Consider the following 22,049-nt stretch of genomic DNA (forward strand, 5'->3'; position numbering starts at 1 on the left):
ATTAGCATTACTCTAGTGGTGTGGCTATAAAATATTATGACAGATTTTCTTCTCTGGCAGTCCTCTTACAAACCAAACTCCTTGTGTACTGAGAAAAAATAACAATTTTTTCCATATAAGATGAGTGCAAAGCCTACAAATACTTAAGAATGTGAGAAATACTCATTTTTTACATTATTAAAAAATATTGGACTCTGAAAAGAACATAAAATAGCTTTTTATTTGTTGGACTCTGACATTTTTCCTATTCATATTATCAATTGGTTCTAATGAAGTGCTGCACTTGAAAAGCTTTTAGGAAAGTTTCTCATATAATTGTCAGAGAAGGTGGTTTTTCAAGATCAAAAGGAAAAAAAAATCCACTATTCTGGATTATGCTTAATGGCTTCTTCCTATACCTGCACAACATTCTGCTTGTATATATTCCTGCCCACGTAAGAATACATATCGCGTCCCCCCATGCACATGCGGTAACCACCCCGTGCAGCTCCCATCTCCTCTTCCCTCACAGCTTGCTGCCCCTCCTCCCCCACACTACACACCCATAACAGCACCAAGCACAGAGCCAGCAGCAGACAGGGTCAGGTGTTGTCTGTTGAATGGCTGAATGAATGAATGAGCAGATGAATGAAAATACAAAAATCTTTCTTTCATCCACAAATCTTGTTATTTGGAAATCCTCTGTTATGCTTACTTAGCTTTTCAAAACTAAATATTTTCTCCTTCTGTATAACTCATTTTCTTTCCCTGCTATTAAACTCCATATACCTTTTTTTCTAACCTTCCTTCAGTATTTGAGAATGTAATACTTCAGGATATACATTCCATCCTGCAAAATGTTTATTTCCACACAGTACCCAAATGGCTTACTTTGTTAAATATCTGTAGCAGAGTTAGCTAATTGCTCACTTAAATTCATATTCCCCCTTCCATATATACAGCACTCCCTGGAAAATGCTGTCCTGCAGGGACCACATTAACCAGGCCCTCTTGAATCTAGGGGGCATGGGACCAGTCCTCAGCCATGGAACCTAGAAAGTACGAGGAAGTAATATGCATCTCTTCCAGGGCAGGCAGTTAAGATATCCCTTTTCCATTTTCTCTTTACACTTCTTCCTAGAGGACTCCAAGACCCCAGGGCACAGAGAAATTCTAGAAGGAGCCTGGGTCCCTGAATCACCACATGGAAAAGACCTGTAAATCAGGAACACCTGCACTGGATTGTTACATGACCGAGAAATAAACTTCTGCAGCATTAAGCCACTGGAATATTGAAAATTACTTGTTAGAGCAGTTAGCGTTACCTATTATAATGCCGTATATTTACCAGAATATTATAATAAGGCTGGCCCAAGACAAAGGTGAGAGTCATCAAAAGCTTCATAAATGTCAGACAAATGAAAAGAAGTTACTAGTTTAGACTGTTAATATTGATGCCTAATATTTAAATAGAATTGGAGAAAACCCTGGTTGGAAAATTGTTGCATTAGCCTCCAAAGCAATCCATTATAAACTGAATTGGTTTTCCCTCCAAAATATATCTAGAATCTAAGCACTTCTCACCACCTCTACTGCTACCATCCTTGTATGAGCCACTATCAAAATTCTTGCCTGGAAAATTAAAAAGTATGAAATATGTTTTGTCGTAAAGGCTATGGGGGAAAAAGACACTCATACATTGCTGATAAGAATGCAAACCAGTAAAATGGGGAAAGCCATATCCAACAAAACTACATATGCACTTAGCTTTTAATCCAGCAATCTCACTTCTAGAAATTTATCTTGAAGATTCTGTCTCCACTCCAAAAAAAATGCACATGCATAACGCTGTTCATTTCAGCATTGTTTGAAATCGCAAAATATTGGGAACAACCCAAATGCTCGTATGAGAGAGCGAGTAAATAAACTATGGTTCATTCACAGAGTACTATGCACCTATGAAGAATAAAGAAGATCTCTTGGATAGATATGAAGTGATTTTCAGGATATACTGTAAAGTAAAAAAGGTGAAGTGCAAAAGAATAACTACATTATGCTACCTTTCATCTACGGAAAAAGGGATGATGAGAAATTAATGAGATTTGTTAACTACAGCAGATGTGGGGGAGAGGCTGGGAAATGGGAAAGGAGAAGGGATGAGGAGAGTAACACTCTTCTAAGTATATTTTTTTGTTTGATTCTGAGTTTGGGAACAATGTTAATATTTCACAAGCTCAAAAACAAGTAAATAATTAAAATCAACTAGGAGTGTGGGGTAGTGGTGGACCCCAAATGCAATAAAACAGAAACAAGTGAACCTAGCTGTATTACAAATGAATGATACAACCATACTGAAGGAGGGCAGGGGGAGAAATGACAAAAGTAACTTTGGAAAATGGTAGTTTCACTGCATAGTCTAAGGCAAAACATAAAATGATGTGTACACAAATATGGTACTCTAGTTGGTAGGTTTGTATTTCACAGGGGTATGGGTTATACAGGTTAGCAATTCTGAAACTATTCTAATGTGCATTCTAGAATTGAGCAACTGAGTAATGCATTGAGGATAATAAGGGCTGAGTTTCTCACTATTATAATAGGAGTTACAAATAAGGGGGGGAGGTTAGAATAAAGTCTCTGGTGTTAGACTGGAATTGGAAGTATCCCTAGGAAATCATAGATATAGATATAGAAATAGTTACAGATGTGTGAGTACACACATATATTTTATAGCTCTGTCTACTGAGAGGGCCAAGAAGCAATGACACCCCATTAAGAATGAGAATACATGGCACCCAGATTTTGGTTTCTAAATACTATTCTCTAATAAAAGGAATGAGGGCTATTTGGATGGCTGAATCTAGGGCTGAGGCAAGGAATGTACAAAATAAGCCAGGAATATCATGTGGTACCAAATAGTAAGATCTGCTCAAAAAATGATGGGGACATGTGAAAAGGACACAAGAGCCAATTGTATTGGGGTTCCCATTGGCCAAATCGGGGACAATTTGAGCAACAAGATAAATAAATGCTGGTAACAAATTCTCACACAGAAATAAACAAGAACTTGTGGGCCCATAAACAACTGAATAGATAAGTAAATGGGGGAGAAGTGAAAGTTTTTCCTTATAGTACAATTCCAACCAAAAAGTGTAGAAGAGATAATGATAATAGAAAAAACACAATTTGGCAAACACCAGTCATAACTATTTCTGGTAAGAATCATCAATAAAATTATTGGGCAGAAATATGATGAGAAACAGAATATTTACATAGTTTCGAAGTATTTCCTCATAAAATACTTATGAATTACAAAGGGTGATTAAAGTGGAGAAACCTGGCAGACACTACCTGGACAAGTGATCAAAGTTAACATCTCCAGTAACAGGACAAATCAATATCATGCCTCCTGATATGATGCACCGAGAAGGACATAACATCACCTTTGTGGTATTCTTATCAAAAGTGCATAACCTGAATTTAACCATGAGGAAACATCAAACTCAAATGGAAGGACATTCTACAAGGGAGGGACATTCTGGCTAGTACTCAAAAATGCCAAGGTCATGAATAACAAAGAAAGACTGAAGAACTGTTCCAGGTTTAAAGGAAACTAAGGAGACATAACCAAATGGAATGTGTGGTCCTGGGTTGGATTCTGAACAAGAAAAAGGTTATCAGTGGGATAACTGGAAAACTGTGAATAAGGTCTGTAGATTAGAGAATAGTATTGTATCAATGTTAATGTCCTGATTTTGATATTGGTACTGTAGTTTTCAAAGATGTTAACATTTGGGGAATCTGAGTAAATGATGTATAGGACTCTGCACTGTTTTGGCAACTTCGTTAAAGTCTGAAATTATTTCAAAGTGAAAAGTAAAAAAAAAAAAGCCTAAGACTATTGTAACAGCCTTCTACAAGGCTTCCTTGCCTCCACTCCTGTTCTTTTATCTATTCTCCTCCTAGCAGCCAAAGTAAGCACTGAAAAACACAAAGCAGATTATGATGCCCCTTGCTCAAATCACTCCATTCAGAGTAAACCCCAAAGTCCTCTCTAGGGCCTTTTAAGGCCCTTCATGATTTAGCTCCTGCCCCTCTCGTGGGGCTTCCCTTCCTCCCCTCCTCCACCTTACTTGCTCCACTCATTCCCCCACTTCATGCAGGTCCCTGCTCAAATGCCACCTCTTTAGAGAACTCCCTTGACCACTCTTATCACTCTCCTCCTTATTCTGTTTTATTTTTCTTCGGAGCATAACAATATATTATATATTTATTTATTGTCTACTGCCCCAACAGAATATAAGCTCATGGAGGGCTGGGATTTTGGGTTGTTCACCACAGTCTCCCCAGGACCTAGAATTCTCCCTGGCTTACAGTAGGCACTCAATACGCACAAACAAATGAGCAAATGACTGCAAGGAGGAGTGAGTACCTGAATGAATGTCCTGTGCCTTGTTTTCGGCACATAGAACAGGCATGTGACATCTCTTTCCTGGTTGATCAGTGTGAACAGCCTTCATCTATTCTACTGCTCACACCTTTTAAGTCAGGGAAGACTCATCTCAAGGAGAAGCTCTGGAGATAGTCTTGTTTGACTGGTTAAGCCACTAGGATTAGGGGGATAGAAAAGAGAAAGATGACAAATATGTGATTTCCCCTATTTAACATGTGTTTGTGTCCGCCCTAAAATTCATATGTTGAAACCTAATCCCCAATATTTGGAGGTTATTAGGTCACAGAGGCAGAGCCTTCATGAATGGGATTAGTACCCTTACGAAAGAGACCCCAGAGAGCTCCCTCACCCCTTTCCACCATGTGAGGTTCTAGCGAAGGCAGGCAGCTGTCTAGAAACCAGAAAGTGGGTCTCACCAGACACTGAATCTACCAGCACCTTGATCTTGGATTTCCCAGACTCCAGAACCATAATAAATAAATATCTGTTGTTTATAAACCACTCAGTCTATGGTATTCTGTTATGCCAGCCCAAACAGACTAAGACAACATATGAAATGGGCAGCTCAGGTTCTTTAAAGCATCATGTCAGATTCAAATTATGGTAGGCACCAGCAAAAAGAACGGTTAGAAAGGCTTCTTTGACTTAAAGACTTATTTGGATGGGCTGTTTATCCTGTCAGAATAAATATGGAAATACTTAAATAGGGGCTGCTATGTGCCAAGTGATAAATACCTTTCAACTTTCACCAATACACACCCACATCTACAAACCCAGCACCATGAGAAGTAGGCCCTCTGGCCTTCTTTGTTGGTGACTACGGGATAAGGATGGTTTATGGTGAAGAAACTGAAAGTTTAGATACGGTATTATAAGTGCACAGTCTCTGGAAGCAGATTCTAGGCTAAATTCCAGCTCTACCCTTACTACGTATGTGACCTTGGGCAAATTATTTAATGTCTTTGTGCCTCAGAAGTCGCATCTGTAAAACAAGGATGATAATAGTTTTGTTAAGATTAAATGACTTAATATATATGAGCACATAAAATATTGCCTAGCATATGGGAAGCTATCAATAAATGTGAGCTCTGAGTATAGTGCAGGAGACTTCATCTATACCATCTCTGTGACAGTGCTTTTGTTGACTTAGCCTTATGGCAGTGTCCAGCTTGTTCCCATGTTATCCCACAATCATGAGGTCAATTAAGTTTTAGAAACAAGACCAATCTCTAGTTTTTCCACATTACATCAGGCTATAAGGGGTCAGAGCTGGGAAGGCAAGTTCTTGACAACAGAGTTAGGAAGAGAAAATAGGTAACCAGATTAAAGCAAGTCAGGGTATATTCATCAGACCCTCCCAAGGCTCCGAGTGTTACACCATGCTTTAGTAAAAGTGGAAAAGATGGAAGGAAAAGCTGTAAGACAGGAAATAAGATGGAGTGGGGAAGGAAACAAATAACTTTGGGGTCCCATTCTAGCTATGTAAATGTCCAAACAATAGGGTCTGTTGGAGGTTGGCTTATAAATTGTAAACTACAGAATTCATTTCAAATCAGTTCAACAAGTACCTACTGAGCATCTTCTATACGGTGGGTACCATGCTAGGCTCTACAGGTATAATCAAATCAAATAAGACAGACGCTATGCCAACACAAATGTACAATGATGACAATGGGATTAATTTTGAGAACAAGGGCATGCACGTTGTGTTTGGTGAAGCCATCCTCTCATGAGACCTGTGGTTATTCCCTCTGCCTGGAGTGCCCATTCTACTTTTTATCACCCAAGTAACTTTTTCTCCCTCTTCAAGGTGCAGCTCAGGTGTCCTCCTGCAGGAAGACTTCCTCCCAACACCCCCAATCTAGGTGAGGTTCCCACCTCTGTGCACGTCTCTATCCTCACACTCATGCATTGTGTCAAACTTTGTTGGATTATAAATCTGTCCCCACAGTAGACTTTGGGTTCAGTATCGTTGTATTCAAGCACAGTGAACAGTGCTTGATACACAGTAGGAGCTCAATAAATATTTACTCAACCAGCCTGTTGAACTGGATGGCAAGAGGAACGGGAAGACAATAAACAGCAGGAATAAACCATGACTCAAGAGGCCTGGGAGAGCCTGGGGTGGTGGGGGCGGCAGGAAGGCAGTGCACTAAGAGACAGGGAAGAGCAGAGAGGTGGAGAGGAGAGCTACTGCCCGCACAGCCTCTTTCTTCTGAGGCGATGCTCCTGCACCTCTCGTCAGACAGCCTCCTGATGAACAGTCCTTTCCAACAGATGCTTTTGGCAGCAGCAGGAGGCATCCACCTTCAGTGAGCCTGCATTTCAGAGCAGTGCAAACACACACCTCACACTCAGTCCACACCCCCATCCTCCTTGCCCTCCATAACTAGGTGGGAAAACAAGAGCCAGGGGCTACAAGGATTGTGGGTTTCCAGAGTTTATGATATTTTAAATGACAAAAATCATTTCTTCCATTTTGTTTTACCTCCCTTCAGCTTACTCCATCTTTCTGGTCCCCTCGATGTTTCACTATATGCTTCCTCCTGCCTTTGACCTCCACAATATGACTGACAGAATAATTTTTAACAAATGAATTCATTCTGAAAGGTTTTTATCATTATAGAACTTAACTATACTATTATATACTCTCATAAATGTGATTTTTAATGGCTGCATGATATCACAACTCATGGAGGAACCTTACTTCACTGTTAGATTTTTTTCAACTTTATCTATAATAAATTTTGCTAAGATGAACATTTTTAATACATAAAACTTTGTTCACATTTCTGATTATTTAGTTAGAAGAGATTCCCAAACATGGAACCAGATCAAAGAGTATAAACATTTTTAGAAATTTAATGTACATTACCAAAATGCTCAGTGAAATAATTTTTTGGAGACTTTTACAATATTTCCTGCAGAAGTGAAGACTATGTGGAGTGCACCAAAGTCAGGGTTGGAAACTGCTGGGTCTGTCTTTACCAGCGTGAGTCAGTACCTCACCAAGAGTGTTCCATCACTGGGCCTTGCCCGGTGGAGTAGCAGTTAAGTTCACACGCTCTGCTTTGGAAGCCCGGGGTTTGCAGGTTCAGATCTCAGGTGCGGACCAATGCACTGCTTCTCAAGCCGTGCTGTGGCGGCATCCCATATAAAGCAGAGGAAGATGGGCATGGATGTTAGCCCAGGGCCAATCTTCCTCAGCAAAAAAAAAAAGAAAAAGAAAAAGAAGAGGATGGGCAATGGATGTTAGTTAGCTTAGGGCTAATCTTCCTCACACACACAAAAAAGTGTTCCATCACATGCTGCAGGGTGAAGATGTGTAGGCAAAATGTGGCTAAAGGAGGGCCATCTAAGTAAGTCCTCAGACCATGAAGCTTTCTGAATAAAATATTTGACCTTTCGGTTACTGCATTTTGCTCTAGGTTGAAGTGATGAGTGTTTTTGTAAAGCTAAATGTCCTCTACCTCTAGGCTACACCTTCCTCCTGAGATCCACAAATGGACCTCCAGCTGGCTCCTTGCCACCTCCCCAGGGAGGTCTTTTGGTCATGTTCAGTTGAAAGCACTGTGATATTCTCTCCCAAACCTGCTCTACCTGCAACGTTCCTGGTTTCAGTAAACGGCATCCAGACAGAAACCTGGGAGCCTCTCCTACCCCAATGGCCAAGGACTGCTGACTCCTAATCTCCCAAATAGATCTGAATCCCTCCTCTCTCCATGCCTACTGCTATCTCTTCAGTCCAAACAAGTGTCACCTTTTCTAGGGACTCAGCAGTAGCCTTCCTTCTAAATGGTCTCTTCACCTCCCTTCTTGTCCCAACTCAGTCTACCACCCACTGCTGCCACAGTGATTTGTTAAAATGCAAACCACGTTACTACACTGCTTAAACTTCATCCCTGGTTTCCCACTGCCTGAGAGCAATGTCCGAAGTTCTTAACACTGCCTGGAAGGTCAACCTGTATTCCTCACCCCTGGCTCTCCACACAGGCCATCTGACTTCATTCAGTTGCTCACTCTTTCCCACTCCAGGCTTCATACCTGCTTCATACATGCAGGGCCTGGAATGTTCTCACCACTTGGGTAATACTTCTTTCTCCTTAGGGTGTCATTTATACATCACTTCCTTGGAAGCCTCTCTCTAACTCTCTGGACAAGAAGAGGCCCTCTTGTTCTTTGCTCCCAATGCAGCCTACGTGTGGCACCGGGGCTTCACAGCACTAGCTACATTCATAATATTTTGATTAATTATCTGCAATAACTGGCTTAATACTTGCATTCCATGACTGGAAGATGAATAGGCCAAGCATTACGCTTGTTTTATTCACCTACGTAAACCAGCACTCATCATATAGAGAGCTAATGACTTGACTGACTCTTGACGAAAATCCACATCTACTGGTTGCGAAAGCCTCCACTGTAAACAAAAATTAAGTTTTCAATTTAATTATTTAAACTTTCATATTTGCATTGAACTATGCCTGTCCTTGTTTTAGTTATTTTTGTTATAGTTACACTGTTACTTTTTTTTTAATGTTAAACAATGTAGGGTGTTTCTTTTTCTTTTTTTGTGAGGAAGATTGGCCCTAAGCTAACATCTGTTGCCAATCTTCCTCTTTTTTTCCTTTTTTTCTCCCCAAAGCTCCAGTAGATAGTTGTATGTCATAGTTGTACATCCTTCTAGTTGCTCTATGTGGGACGCTGCCTCAGCATGGGTTGATGAGAGGTGCAGAGGTCCAGGCCCAGGATTGGAACTGGTGAACCCAGGGTCACCAAAACAGAGCGCACAAACTTAACAGCTATGACACTGGGCCAGCCCCACACTGTTACTTTCAATAATTCTCCTAACAGCTAATGAACAAGTCTGTATTTTTCATTAAGTAGTAGCAGATTTCTATGCTTTGGCAGATTTACATCCAAGCCTCCCTGTTTCCAATGTGTTCATACTAACCAAAAAAATTCTTAGAAGTAAAACAAACAAAAAAAAAGACTTTATTGACACTATGAATTTCCAATGGTCAAAATCTGATATTTTTCCCCTTTGTTCAATTCAGTGTATTACTTTTTGGTAGCAACAGATTCTAATTTCTGCAGAAATAGCAAAGAAATAAAACCAGCAGAGGGAGCAGAAGCACATAAAACTAGTTTCCTAAATCCCTATGGATTAGTAAATGTTATGTTTTGACCTCTGGGTGTGACTATTAGGCTGATCCCATCACTAACCCACATTTTTATAACATCTTCTGTACTATAACAGGGAGCGACTGGCGAATGGCTCTGACTTCATACACATACTGAAGACTTGTCTGCTTCCAAGTTTGGATCTGGACTGCTGAGACTCCCAGGGTCACTCTGTAACGGATCTGGATTCATCTTAAGGTCTTTGGGGCAGAGGGGAGGAAGGAGATGAAACTAGTGCTTACAAAACCCCCTTCTCCAGCATTGTCTGGCTGAGTCTGGGACACCCCAGGGTCCAAATGGACCTATTGCATAGGAGGAGCTCAACAACATGTTAGAATCCCTGTGTAATCTCTCAGACATCCTCACTCTAGCTTTAAGTCAATGAGCTGTGCTGTAGCCACAATGGCCATGGCAGATACTACTGTCTACAAACAACAAGTTAAATCTCTGATCTGCTACATTTGCCTTCTGTTAGTTAGTGACCTTCCTGGGCCACATTCTGTCTTCCTCAAAGACATTTCATGATAAAATCATGTGAAAATGCTTTAAACTCTTTGAGAAAGATAAGACACAATGCCAAGGCAATATTTTACATTAGAACTAACCTGGAAGACATGAAACCCTCGGGCCACATCTGGCTCACCATACAGCAGTAAGAAGGAGCTACTTACCTCTTTTCTGACCTGGAGACAATAATACAGAACTCAGAGCACTCCTATCAGCCACCACAGGGCAAATGCCTGACTACTAGAGTCAAAAAGTCAAAAGGCTGAAAGCCACCTCTGCCTACACCAAATCGGGAACTATCCAGTCTGTCCCCAGGCCCGTGAGCTCACTGCCTAAATTTTACTTTGGATCCATCCATTCTACACTTTCCCATTATCACTGCCACATTTCGAGGGACAGCTTCCTACTAGCTTTCCAGATACACTCTCTACTCTATTGCCAGAACAATCTTTTAAAATCCGATCAGGTTAACTTCGTTGCTTAAAACTCCTTAATTAATTGTTTTTCACTGGTGTCAGGATAATGTTCTCAGTGATGAACTAACATGAACTAACTCTCGCCTCCTTTCTGGCTGCCCCCCACCTCATACTGTGTTCTAGCCAAGGAGAATTACTAGGAGTTCCCAAGAGAGCCACATGCTTGCAAATCACCATGCCTTGGACTATGCTGGTTTTCTCTGCCTGGATGGCTCTTCTCACTTTGCTTTCACGAACTCAACACTTACTCATCCCCAAAGATCTTAGGTCAAGCCACATCTCCCCCGGAGAAGCCTTCCCTGACTAACTCTCACTCCTGTTCAAGACAGGTGCCCATTCTGTGTTCTTGGAAGTGCTGGGTGCCTGCTCCCCCCGCTGCTTTTGCCACTGTGCACTATAATTACTGTTTAGCTTCTGTCTCTCTCATTGGGTTGTGAGGAATTTGAGGACAATGACTGTGCCTTTTATTTCTGTGACTGGGAGTAGTGGCTGAGATCAACCAGGGAGAGCACAGAGTGTAAAGAGGGTCCAGGACAGAACCCACAAAGAAGGTCCCAAAGGAGATGAGAAAGAGCAGTCAGAGACGCAGAAGAAACTGGGAGAGAATGTGTCATAGAAGCCAGAGCGGGGCAGTTACAAGCAGGAAGGAATGGCCACAATGTAAAATGCTGCTGAAAGGTTAAGTAGGGCACGGTTTAAAACATGTCCACCGGATTTAGCAACCAGCAGGCCACTGGCCACCTCGGAGAGAGCAGTTTAAGTGGAGTGACAAGCCAAATCGCAGGTGGTTGGAAAGCAAATGGGAGGTGAAGAATCTGAAGCAGCTGGGAAAATGATATTCTTTTAAGATTTCCTTTATCCTGCTGTTGTTTGCTACAGCACGAAGATTATACTAAGTGAAATAAGCCAGTCACAAAACAACAAATACTATATGATTCCACTCATATGAGGTACCCAGAGCAGTCAAATTCACAGAGACAGAAAGCAGAATGGTGGTTGCCAAGAGCTGGGGAAGGCGGAGTGGGGAGTCAGTGTTAAATGGGGACAGAGCTCCAGTTTTGCAAGATGGAAAATGTTCTGTAGATGGATGGTGGTGACAGCTGCACAACAATGTAAATGTACTTAATGCCACTGAACTGCACACTTCAAAATGATTAAAATGGTAAATTTTAAATTATGTATATTTTACCACAATTTAAAAAAAGAAAAAAAAGCATTGCCGTTAAGAAAATAAGATGGAAATTGCTACACCAGGACAGGGGTTTGAGAGGGGTTTTGTTTGTTTTTTAACAGAGAGGCAAGAAACTTAAGCATGTCAATAAACTGACAAGAGTGAGTTCGTCAAAAGAGAGACAAAGGGAATAACTTTTGGTGTGGAGACCCTGAGGACAATTAGCCTGGGGCCAGAGGACAGGAGACTCCTACCTAGGCAGGAGGGCAAGTGATGAAGAGGGGTGTAGAGGAAAAGTTTGTTTGTTGGGAAGGGAATATGGGATGGGCAAGAAATAGAAATTTTTAAAAAGCTTCTATCTGATAACTTCTCTTTTTCTTTGAAGGAAGCAGCTGGGGAACGGGAAGGGGAAGAGGGCTGGGGGAGAGTAGTGAAGGTCTGAGAAAGCTGGTGAGGGGAACGGGAGAAGGAGTGTACCGAGGACTTGCAGAGGGATTCTGTGGAGGCAGTGTGAGGCAACTCCGTGAGTCTGGACTGGAATGAATTTGCAATGATAATGATGGTCTAAGGTTCACGGTGTGACTTGTGGCAGATCCAGGAGGCGAGTGCACAAGGAAAGGGTGTGGATAGTAAGTCTGAATCATGGACAAGTGTTACCCAGAGGAAGAACAAGGGAGCCCTGAACTGAGAATGTTGGGCAGCATGTGGCTGAAGCGACACACCAGTGGGAAGGAAGGGAAGATGGGGTGGAGACACTGGGGAATGAGGGATCAAGGACCAGACTCCTCAACAAGGGCAAGAGCAGGTGGAGTTGGAGTAAGGGTATAGGGAAGTGACAGATTAGGAGACTGAAGTCAGCAGTGAAACACAGAAGTTTAAGATTCCTGCTGTGGGGCAGGTTCTGGGTCCCTGCCAGGCCAGGCTTGGCCAGGGTGTAGGTGGCTAAAAAGAGAAATCCAATCAGGAAAGACCTAGGTCCTATCCACAGGGGATGTTTCTATGTGTTCTTCCTCCCAAAGGCATAGATGATTAAGATGATCTTTTATGAATCTTTTTCCCTGGATTCAATTTTCTCTTTACTGCATTCCTTTTTTTCCCTTTAGGAAATCTCTTACGATCTAGGTACTATCCCATATTACATCCTCCTTTACCTACTTTTGTTCTTATATGATGTCTAAACTCAATATTAACCTTGTTCTGTACTAAATCATGGGTTGGTAATCTGCAGAAGACACAAAAGCCCATTAAGATCCATGAAAACAGGCAGTGACTCACTTTCCAGGGTCAACATCACATATTAAAAATACTAGTAAAAAATTAGTGCTCATCATCTATTCAAGTCTTTCAAAGGCTAAGTGTGGATATTTATATTATCTTGCTTAAATAACCCCGAGCAGACCAGTAACATAAAGGGGGCCTCGGGTTTAAACTGAAAAGAGGCCAAAAGGAAGGAAAGTTAAAGAGGAACTTCTGCCTTTTCTGTAGCCTAGCTACCGAGGGTGAACACAGTTTTCATTTCATTTGTTTTGGAAGTGGGAGTCTGTCTTGCACACCATCTTCTTGCTCCAAGGATGGCAAGGACAGACTGAGGCAGCTGTCCTTTTGGCCTTCCAGGGTTTGTGCAGTTGCCACATAGTCTCAAACAATGTCTCATTGACGTGTGCCAACACTGGCTTTCTCCAGTGCCACATGACAAAGAACCAAATCACCGACATTTCAAATAGATTGGTTCCTCTTTTGTTTGGATTGATGTAGAAAATTTTTGACATTATATCTTACTGAACCATTCTGAAAGCAGTTAAGCGTAACATGTGCATCTCTGCACGAGCCCAGCCTGTGCTTTGCCACGTTCACAGCATATCATCTGAACATCGGAACATGCAGCAGGTGTTCTCACTGTGGAGCAGCACAGGGAGACTCTGTGTTCAGTCCCACCTGTATGTCCTCTGAATGTTGTGACCAGGGTGCAGTTTTCTTGCTCCAGTTTGAGGATGGTTACTTGGCCTGAGTGGTCACCAATAAACACATGCCGGGTTTCAACATCAAATCTATCATGTAAGCATTAAGGATTGTTTCTCAAAATTCAGCAGAGGGATTCACAAAAATAAATAAATAAATAAATGTAACAAGAAATGTGCAGATCCCAGATGAGGAAAACTCGGACACAGTGCTGAAAGACACAAAAGTTGACATAACAAAATGAAAGACACACAGTATTACTGGACAGTAAGACTCAACAGGATAAAGATGTCAATTCTCACAACATGAATTTATAAATTTAACATAATCCCTATAAAAATATCAACATATGTTTTTTCCTAGAGCTAGATATGTTAATTCCAAAGATCATATAGAAAAATAAATAAGCAAGAAGAGCCAAGAATACTCGGAAAATAAGAGTAATATGGTATGTGATGGGGGAGGTTAGTTCTACCAGATAGTAAAACATGTTATAAAGTTGCTTTAATTAAAAGTGTGGTATCGGTGCATAAATAGACAAATGGAACAATGGAACAGGATAGAAGGTCTAGAAATAGACCCAAAAGCATACAGAAATTTAGTTCATGTCTGCTAAAGGTAGCTCTTCAAATGAATATGGAAAAGATGGATTAAAAAAAAAGATGTTGGCAGAAACTAGATACTCAATTGGAAAAATAAAATAGAATCTGAATTTCACATTATATTCCAGGATAAATTCCAAACGAATTAGGGATCTAAATGTAAAAAATGAAAAATATAAGTTCTAGATGGGAAAGTTCCTTTATAACTTGGAGTGGAAAAAGCTATTACTCCAAATCATAAACAACAAATACCATAAGAAAAGCCAAAAGACAAACTGGAAAAAATATATGCAACTTATGTTACAAAAGGCCCAAATCCCTAATAGAAAAAGAACAATCAAGAAGAAAAAGACCACAAACCTAACAGAAAAATAGGTAAAATATATGAATGGATAGTTCAAGAAGAAATGAAAATGGTGCTGTGCAAAAAAGAATTAGGCCTGACTGTCGTCCTTTGAAAGGCTGCTTCCAGGCTGGTGTGGCATCTGGGAACTTGGATTTCAGGAGGGTTTCCACCATTAGCAGACAAGAGTGGCTCACTGTGCCTTAACTGTACAAACAATATGGTTTATGGAATTTTGGTACATTCCAGGAAGAGGCTGCCTACGTGACCAGTCTCCAGTAACCCAAGGCCCTGAGTCTCTAGTGAGCTTTCCTGATTGATAATGACCAGGAACCCTACTCCTAGAGATCTATCCCAGAGATACACCGGCAAAACTACAAAATGACACACGCTTGAGGCTATTTACTCTATTATTTTAATAGCTAAAGTTTGAAAACAACCCAAAGTCCATCACAAGGGGACTTACTGAATTACCTATGATACGTCCATGCAACAGAATACTATACAGCTGGGGAAAAAAAAATGAAGATCTCCATACCATAGCAAACTGAATGGAGTAATTTCCAGGATATATTATTAAGTGGGAAAAAAAGCCAAGGTATATAAGAATTTATATGCTATACTATCTTTGTGTAAGGACGGGAGGGGAATATAAATATAAGTGTGTGTGTGTGTGTGTGTGTGCTTGTATATACAAAAGGAAGCACTGGAAGGACAAATCAAGAGCTAACAAAATGGCTGCCTAGGGAGAAGGGAGAAACCAGCTGAGGGGACAGGGATGGTTGTGAGACTTCTCTCTTATTATATAGTTTCCATTTTGGAATCTTGTAATTATTTTACATATTAAAAATATTTATAAAATTAAAAGAAAAAATCTCCCAAATTAACAACCAAATAAAATGAATGAACCTAACTATTACATTGGTGATATAACCACACAGTTAACAGAATTATTTCAAGTGACTTTAAAGCACAGCATTTTGGCTGTACATCCTTGGTAGGATATACGAAAGGACAAAGAAAACTATGAAGAAATCTAAAACCTCATTCAGCGGTCTTATTATAATATTGCTATTATTATTTTGAAACAACTTCAATACACCATAGGCTAAAGCAAATAAGAAATTATGTTAATGTTTTAAGAACCAAGATTTTCAGCCCAAGATAAAAGAAATCAAACACAAAAATGAAGTAAAAACCCTAAAATGTTAAATTTGAATTAGAAATATTATATGAACTGTTGATTTATTTTCTTTTTAAAAATACACATAGCTATGTCTGAATACTATTCCTCATTAAAGAAATGGCTGATTCCAGGTGCAAGATGAGCTTAAGACATGACAAAAAGCAAGGGAGCTCTCAAAGGCTAGTGGGTTGTACCAAAAAGACACAGAAGCCAATAGGATGGGGCTCTTACTGGCCAAAGATGGGACAACATGAGCCTTAAAAAAAAGTGGCAATTTATTGAAATATACTGAATATTTTTTGGGAGAGAATATTTGCAAAACATACATCTGACAAGGGGTTGATCTCCATAATATATAAAGAACTCACACAACTGAACAACAAAAAAACAAACAACCCGATCAAAAAATGGGCAGAGGAAATGAACGGACACTTCTCCAAAGAAGATATACAGATGGCCAACAGGCACATGAAAAGATGTTCAATATCATTAATCATCAGGGAAATGCAAATCAAAACAACACTAAGATATCACCTCATGCCCCTTAGAATGGCTATAATCACCAAGAAAAAAAACAACAAATGTCGGAGAGGATGTGGAGAAACAAGAACCCTCATACACAGCTGGTGGGAATGCAAACTGGTGCAGCCTCTATGGAAAGCGGTATGGAGATTCCTCAAAGAATTAAAAATAGAGATGCCCTATGATCCAGCCATCCCACTACTGGGAATCTATCCAACCCAAACCTGAAATCAACAATCCAAAGAGGCTTATGCACCCCTATGTTCATTGCAGCACTATTCACCATAGCCAAGAAGTGGAAGCAACCTAAGTGTCCCTCAACTGACGACTGGATCAAGAAGATGTGGTATATATATACAATGGAATACTACTCAGCCATAAAAAAAAAAAAAAGACAAAATCATCCCATTTGCAACAACATGGATGGGCCTGGAGGGTATTATGTTAAGTGAAGTAAGGCAGAAGGAGAAAGACAAACACTGTACAATCTCACTCATATGTGGAATATAAGCCAACACATGGACAGAGAAAACTGTATTGTGGTTACCAGGGGCAATGGTAAACAACAAAAAAAAACAAAAAAAAACCAAACAAATTCTAAGAGTTTACAATAATGCTCAAAAAAAAAAAAAAAGATCCCTATTGGAGTTAACCAGGGCACTAAAGCTCTACTCTGAAAATGAGCAATTAAAGAGAAATAATTAAGAATTTATGTTGCTTTTCCAGTACTCACTATATCTCAGGGTAACCAAACAGCCCTACTTAATGACAGAGTTCTACTTTATAGAAGAATTCCAACTAATACATGTGGAAAAAAGGATAGGATAACAAAATCACCATTTTGCAACCCTAATGAAAGAACTGGTTCAGGCGAGGATCAGCAATGGATGAAACCATTAAATGAAAAGCTGATGGGGAAGACTGGACTGCAGGGACCTGGCTGTCACCACCTGAACCACCGATCAACCTCCTCAACCACTAGAAGCGCGACAACGCGACACTACGTGCTTCCTGCCATGAAGCACCACGAACCACACAGCACAACTACCAAGTGTTCTTACCAAAAGTTGAATCTGAACTGAATCAAGATTTTAGAGGCAACTTTCAGTTTACAGAAGAATTAGGGAGAAGGGTAGGTAGATAAACAACTTAAACGACATTATAAGAAAGCAGAGATCACTTTAGAACTGACTCAGTACCTCCAACTAGTCACAGTGGCACAAAAAAAAAAAAAACAGTGAAGGGGGGTCACTGCTCTAGATTGAGAGATTAAGGAGATATGACAAACATATCCAATGTGTAGAGCTTGTCTGGACCCAGTTTCAAACATATCCACTGCAAAAAGCCATTTTTGACACAATAAGTGAATTTGAAAATGGATCGATTATTCAACAATATCAAAGAGTGACTACACATTTTTAGGAGTAATAATGGTATTGTGATTATTTTAAAAAGGTCTATCATTTTTACAGTTGCACAATGAAATACGTAAAAATGAAATGACATAAAGTCTAAAATTTGCTTTAAAATACTCCAGCAAAAAGAGAGAGAAAGCAAAAAGGGATAGAAGAATCAACAGGGGACCTGAGTAATGAGTATATGAGTGTCCATTTCACTCTTTTCTCCAATTGGTGCCTGTTTTGAAAATTTTTAGAATAAAACATTAAACAAAAACAAGTAAAAGAGAACAAGTCATAACAAATTCTTCCAGTGTCAAGAACAAGGGAGAAAAGTTATACTCTCCTAACAAGTTATCAGATATATGTAAAATGATATTAAGATTTATATGGAATAAGATCACCTTAAATTTATCTTGATAAATTATAAGAACACAGACAAAAAAACAATCTAATACCCAACATTCTTTACAATTGTAGGTAAATAACAGCATTCACTAAAAAATATACAAATGCAACAAAGGCTATTTGGAAGAGGGCTGAGATAAAATTACCGTACAACCTCAAAGACAGAGTGATTGGCATTAAGTATGATATAAGGAAATATGAAAACCAAGATAATATTAATAGCTTTTCAGTACTCTTTCCCTGAATAGGAATAGATCTAAGAAACCACTTGATGGAAAGACATTCCACTGTATAGTGTGACACCTTGGCAATATCTCCAACATGAATAAAATCTTAAAATGAAGAGTACCTGAATTATTTAGTGAAAGCATGAAAAATGTGATCAAAACATGGTCAAATGACAAGACTGAAAGGTGAGCCTAGATAAAGTATTCACAAACTTAAAGACTGGCAAGTGAAGTGGGGAAGGAAAACAGTTCTATTTCCCAACATCAACCTGCCATGGGACCTTTGGGAAATACCTCCATTCTGCTGTATCTAGTGGTGCAGAGGACTAGCTGAAAGATTATAACACCCAAGTTCTAATCCTGGTTCTGCCAGTCACAGGCCCAGGTAGGTTAAGGCCCTTAACCTGTCTGAGCCTCTCTGAACCTTGGTTTCCACACTGTGAAAATTGAGAATTACGTCTTTTTGTTTTTACTTCACATTATTGTTTTGATACTGAACAAAGTAACATTACGTAGAAGCACTATGTAAACTCTCAGGGATTGCAAATGTAAGAAAATCTTTTTCCTCTCCTTTTCTCTCTCCTCTCTTCCTTATTATTATTGTTGTTGTTAGTATTATAGTTCACTTAACATTTGAAGCTTCAGATCTTTAGTGAAAGCAATCAAAGACTCAGGTTATTCAGAAGTTGATAATTCAATTTGTGAACTGGTCACAGACCCTTTGTCTTCCTTTATTTCTCTACTTGAATTTTGCTTATTTTCATTGCATATTTACTTCTTCACTAAGAGGCCTGAAAGAAGAGAACAAAGGCTGAATTCAATCTGACTTATTCCATCATTTGCAGGCTTGGAAGAGTGACTGCTTGAGGTGGAGATGGGAGAGAATTAGTTCATCTGTAGAAGTCTCTTATCTACATACGTCAGCAGTGTCCACTATGAAGAGAAATAGGGGTAATGCCATTATTCTGAACATTTTATGTTGTTTCAACAGATCTTCTTCTTCCTTCCCTTATCCCTAAAAAAAACTCCTGTAAGTATGGAAGGTGGCAGAAAGAAAAGCAGGAGAGAAGTGGGGGTGGAGGGTTCCTATGAAAATATGTTTTTAAAAACTAGATTTTAATGTGAACCCCCACACTGTATGGGTTGCCTGTTAACATTCTGTGCACCAGGCAGCTCCCAGAAAAAACCCTCCAGCCTTGGGAAAGTCACACGGTTCTTGCTGAAACCCTCTGGCAAAAGCAGCACTGTTACACCATCAGTGTGCAACACTGGAAAAACGCCAGGGATATATATGCTTCCTGGAGCAAGGGCTGGCACCGTGGCTCCAAAATTGGAGCTAGAGAGGCAGAGCTGATGGAAATGAAGGAATCTTCTAGAAGGGCCTGTCTGTCTGTAGTATTGCAGATCCCCTCCACCTTAATAGCAAAGTTGGACTGGGTGGTCATTTACACTGGGAAACCACATGGTATGGCCAAAGGAAACAGTTGAAAAATGAAGATGACTTCTGGAGATGCCTGAAGAGTGGAGTCAAAAACCACCACATTCAAGACAAGTTTAATTCTGTGTACTTCTGTTTTGTTTTTCATTTTCAGATAGTTTAAAAAGTAAACTTCTTAAGGGCATGATCTATATTTTTTCTATACTCCTTGGCTTGGTTAAGTGATAGAGAAGGCAGCATATTTTGAACAAACTGTATGGGTGCCATTAGCTCTGTTCTCAAAGCAGTAATGTAGTATAATGGGAAAAAACAGCAGCCCAAGGCAGAAGACCTGGGTTCTGGTGGTGATTTTCCTATATACCAGATGGGTGGTAGCAGATAAGGCCCATGACCCTTTCTGGGTTTCAGCTGGCTCATCTGTAAAATGAGGAGTTGGACTAGATGATCCCTAAGGACCCTTCCAATCCTAACACTATAAGAAATCATTAATCTATTGGCAAGAGAGTTCATGTATTTCAATTCAAGCATCATGCTCATCTGAAGTGGCTTTTAGTAAATGTTGGAGTTTCTCTTCTTAACAGGTGGTACCACCCTCTCAAAGATAAGTTGATCCTGCTTTCCATTCCTTATGGCCCTTGCTTCTGGTCTTCTTGGTAACTTGCCACTTTCAGAACCTTCCACGATGGATATTCTTAGTTTCTTCATCTTGCCCTTCCAGTGAGGAAAATAAAAGTGGAAAATAAGAGTGACATTAGCCTATACACACACAAAAATATAGCTCCTGCCACACGTCTGCAAGGAAAGAGCAAAGCACTTTGTCAGATTGTTGAGAATCACTGAATAGGCATTTTATAAATATGAGATGAAAATCTGAAAGCAAGTCTTACTATTTCTTCCTGCTTTTGCTGACAAGTGATCTGTTTCCACCTATTTCCTCATGTGTCAGAAGATGGAGAGAGAGTCTATGATTTTTAAACTAAAAGCCCAGGGCCTTTATTCCTTAAGATTATCTACACAGGCTTCACACTCGTCAAGCCTGTGCTCGCTGAAGCCCAGTGGGCCAGATGTGAGGATTACCCAGCATTAGTGGGTTTTCACACTGAGCACACGGGCCCTGGAGACTTGAGAGATAAGAATTAATATCATTCTACATATCTTAGAAAAGTCTTATACTTGGAACAAAGTCTATAGCATTACCACGTAGACATCACCTAACCTACTCTGGTTCTGGCATGGGAGCCTCTCAATGAATGTTTTTAAAATGAATAGGAATCCTGTGGTTCTTCTGCCAGGCACCAATGGGAGTGTTCACAATCTTAATATCTATGTGTAATTACTTCTGTACAAAAATAAAAGATTGTATTTTGGTGGTGGTTTTATCTTCATGTTCCATAATTCCTTCTGACAGCGGAGGCTCACAAATCTGGGCTGTGTCTTGTCTAGATGTCAGACCTGTGCCACAGTAGACCCATAACCTGCTCGGCATGGTCTGTTATGTTAGGTGAAATTACCTCACTTTACTCCACCTACATGAGTACGCTTGATGATTTGAAGGTTAAGAAAGTCTATGAGCATCTTAATCAGTAGGGCAATTCAGCAAATAAAACAAAAAATTTTCAAGTTGCACATACCCAAAATTTTCATGAAATAAAGAAGTCAACAGCTAAGTTCCCACCAAGGGATTTTGTCCAGCAAAGGATACTGCAGGCCTGAGGCCACAGCACTGGTGCGATAACCTCCGAGGCGATGCCCACTCTCGGAGCAGTGCCAGGCAAACTGCTTGTCCTGTCCCGTGCTCAGCACCCACTCCAGTTCCAGGACAAACAGGATCATCGTCACTCTGCTCTGATGCGCTAAAAACCAAGAGACAAGAAAACAACCCATAAAGCATCCTAAAGGAGGTTGGTAAAGCATGATCCACAGAGATGCATCATTCTCTTCTCCCCACCCCAGAATAAGCTGAATAGTATGACAACCACTACAAACACAGGCTAGCACAGTGGTTCTCATCAGGGGTAGAGGTATGCCACTATAGGACGGCATGTCTAAGTTTCTATATGATTTTCTTAAAAAACTATCCATTTCCTCCCACTGCTCTCTTTCTTTCCCGCCAGCACCAATTCAAAGATTACTACCACAGAGAGCTCCCATTACCAAAGGGCCTGCCTCTCTCAGACATGTTAGAGCTGCTAGACTA

General features: G+C 40.2%; 1 protein-coding gene across 3 annotated transcripts in view; it reads right to left on the reverse strand.

Annotated features, from left to right (window-relative positions):
* WDFY2 (WD repeat and FYVE domain containing 2) overlaps window positions 1-22,049 on the reverse strand; it is a 182,924-nt gene that overhangs the window by 26,513 nt on the left and 134,362 nt on the right. For all 3 annotated transcript variants that reach the window (XM_058548108.1, XM_058548110.1, XM_058548109.1), the window contains exons 5-6: window positions 21,555-21,705; window positions 13,706-13,818 (exon numbers count right to left, since the gene is read on the reverse strand). In XM_058548108.1, coding sequence (XP_058404091.1) covers window positions 13,706-13,818; window positions 21,555-21,705 — 264 coding nt within the window. The remainder of the gene's footprint in view (window positions 1-13,705; window positions 13,819-21,554; window positions 21,706-22,049) is intronic.

The sequence above is a fragment of the Diceros bicornis genome, chromosome 9, assembly GCF_020826845.1.
Source record: "Diceros bicornis minor isolate mBicDic1 chromosome 9, mDicBic1.mat.cur, whole genome shotgun sequence".
In the NCBI taxonomy this organism is placed as follows: domain Eukaryota; kingdom Metazoa; phylum Chordata; class Mammalia; order Perissodactyla; family Rhinocerotidae; genus Diceros; species Diceros bicornis.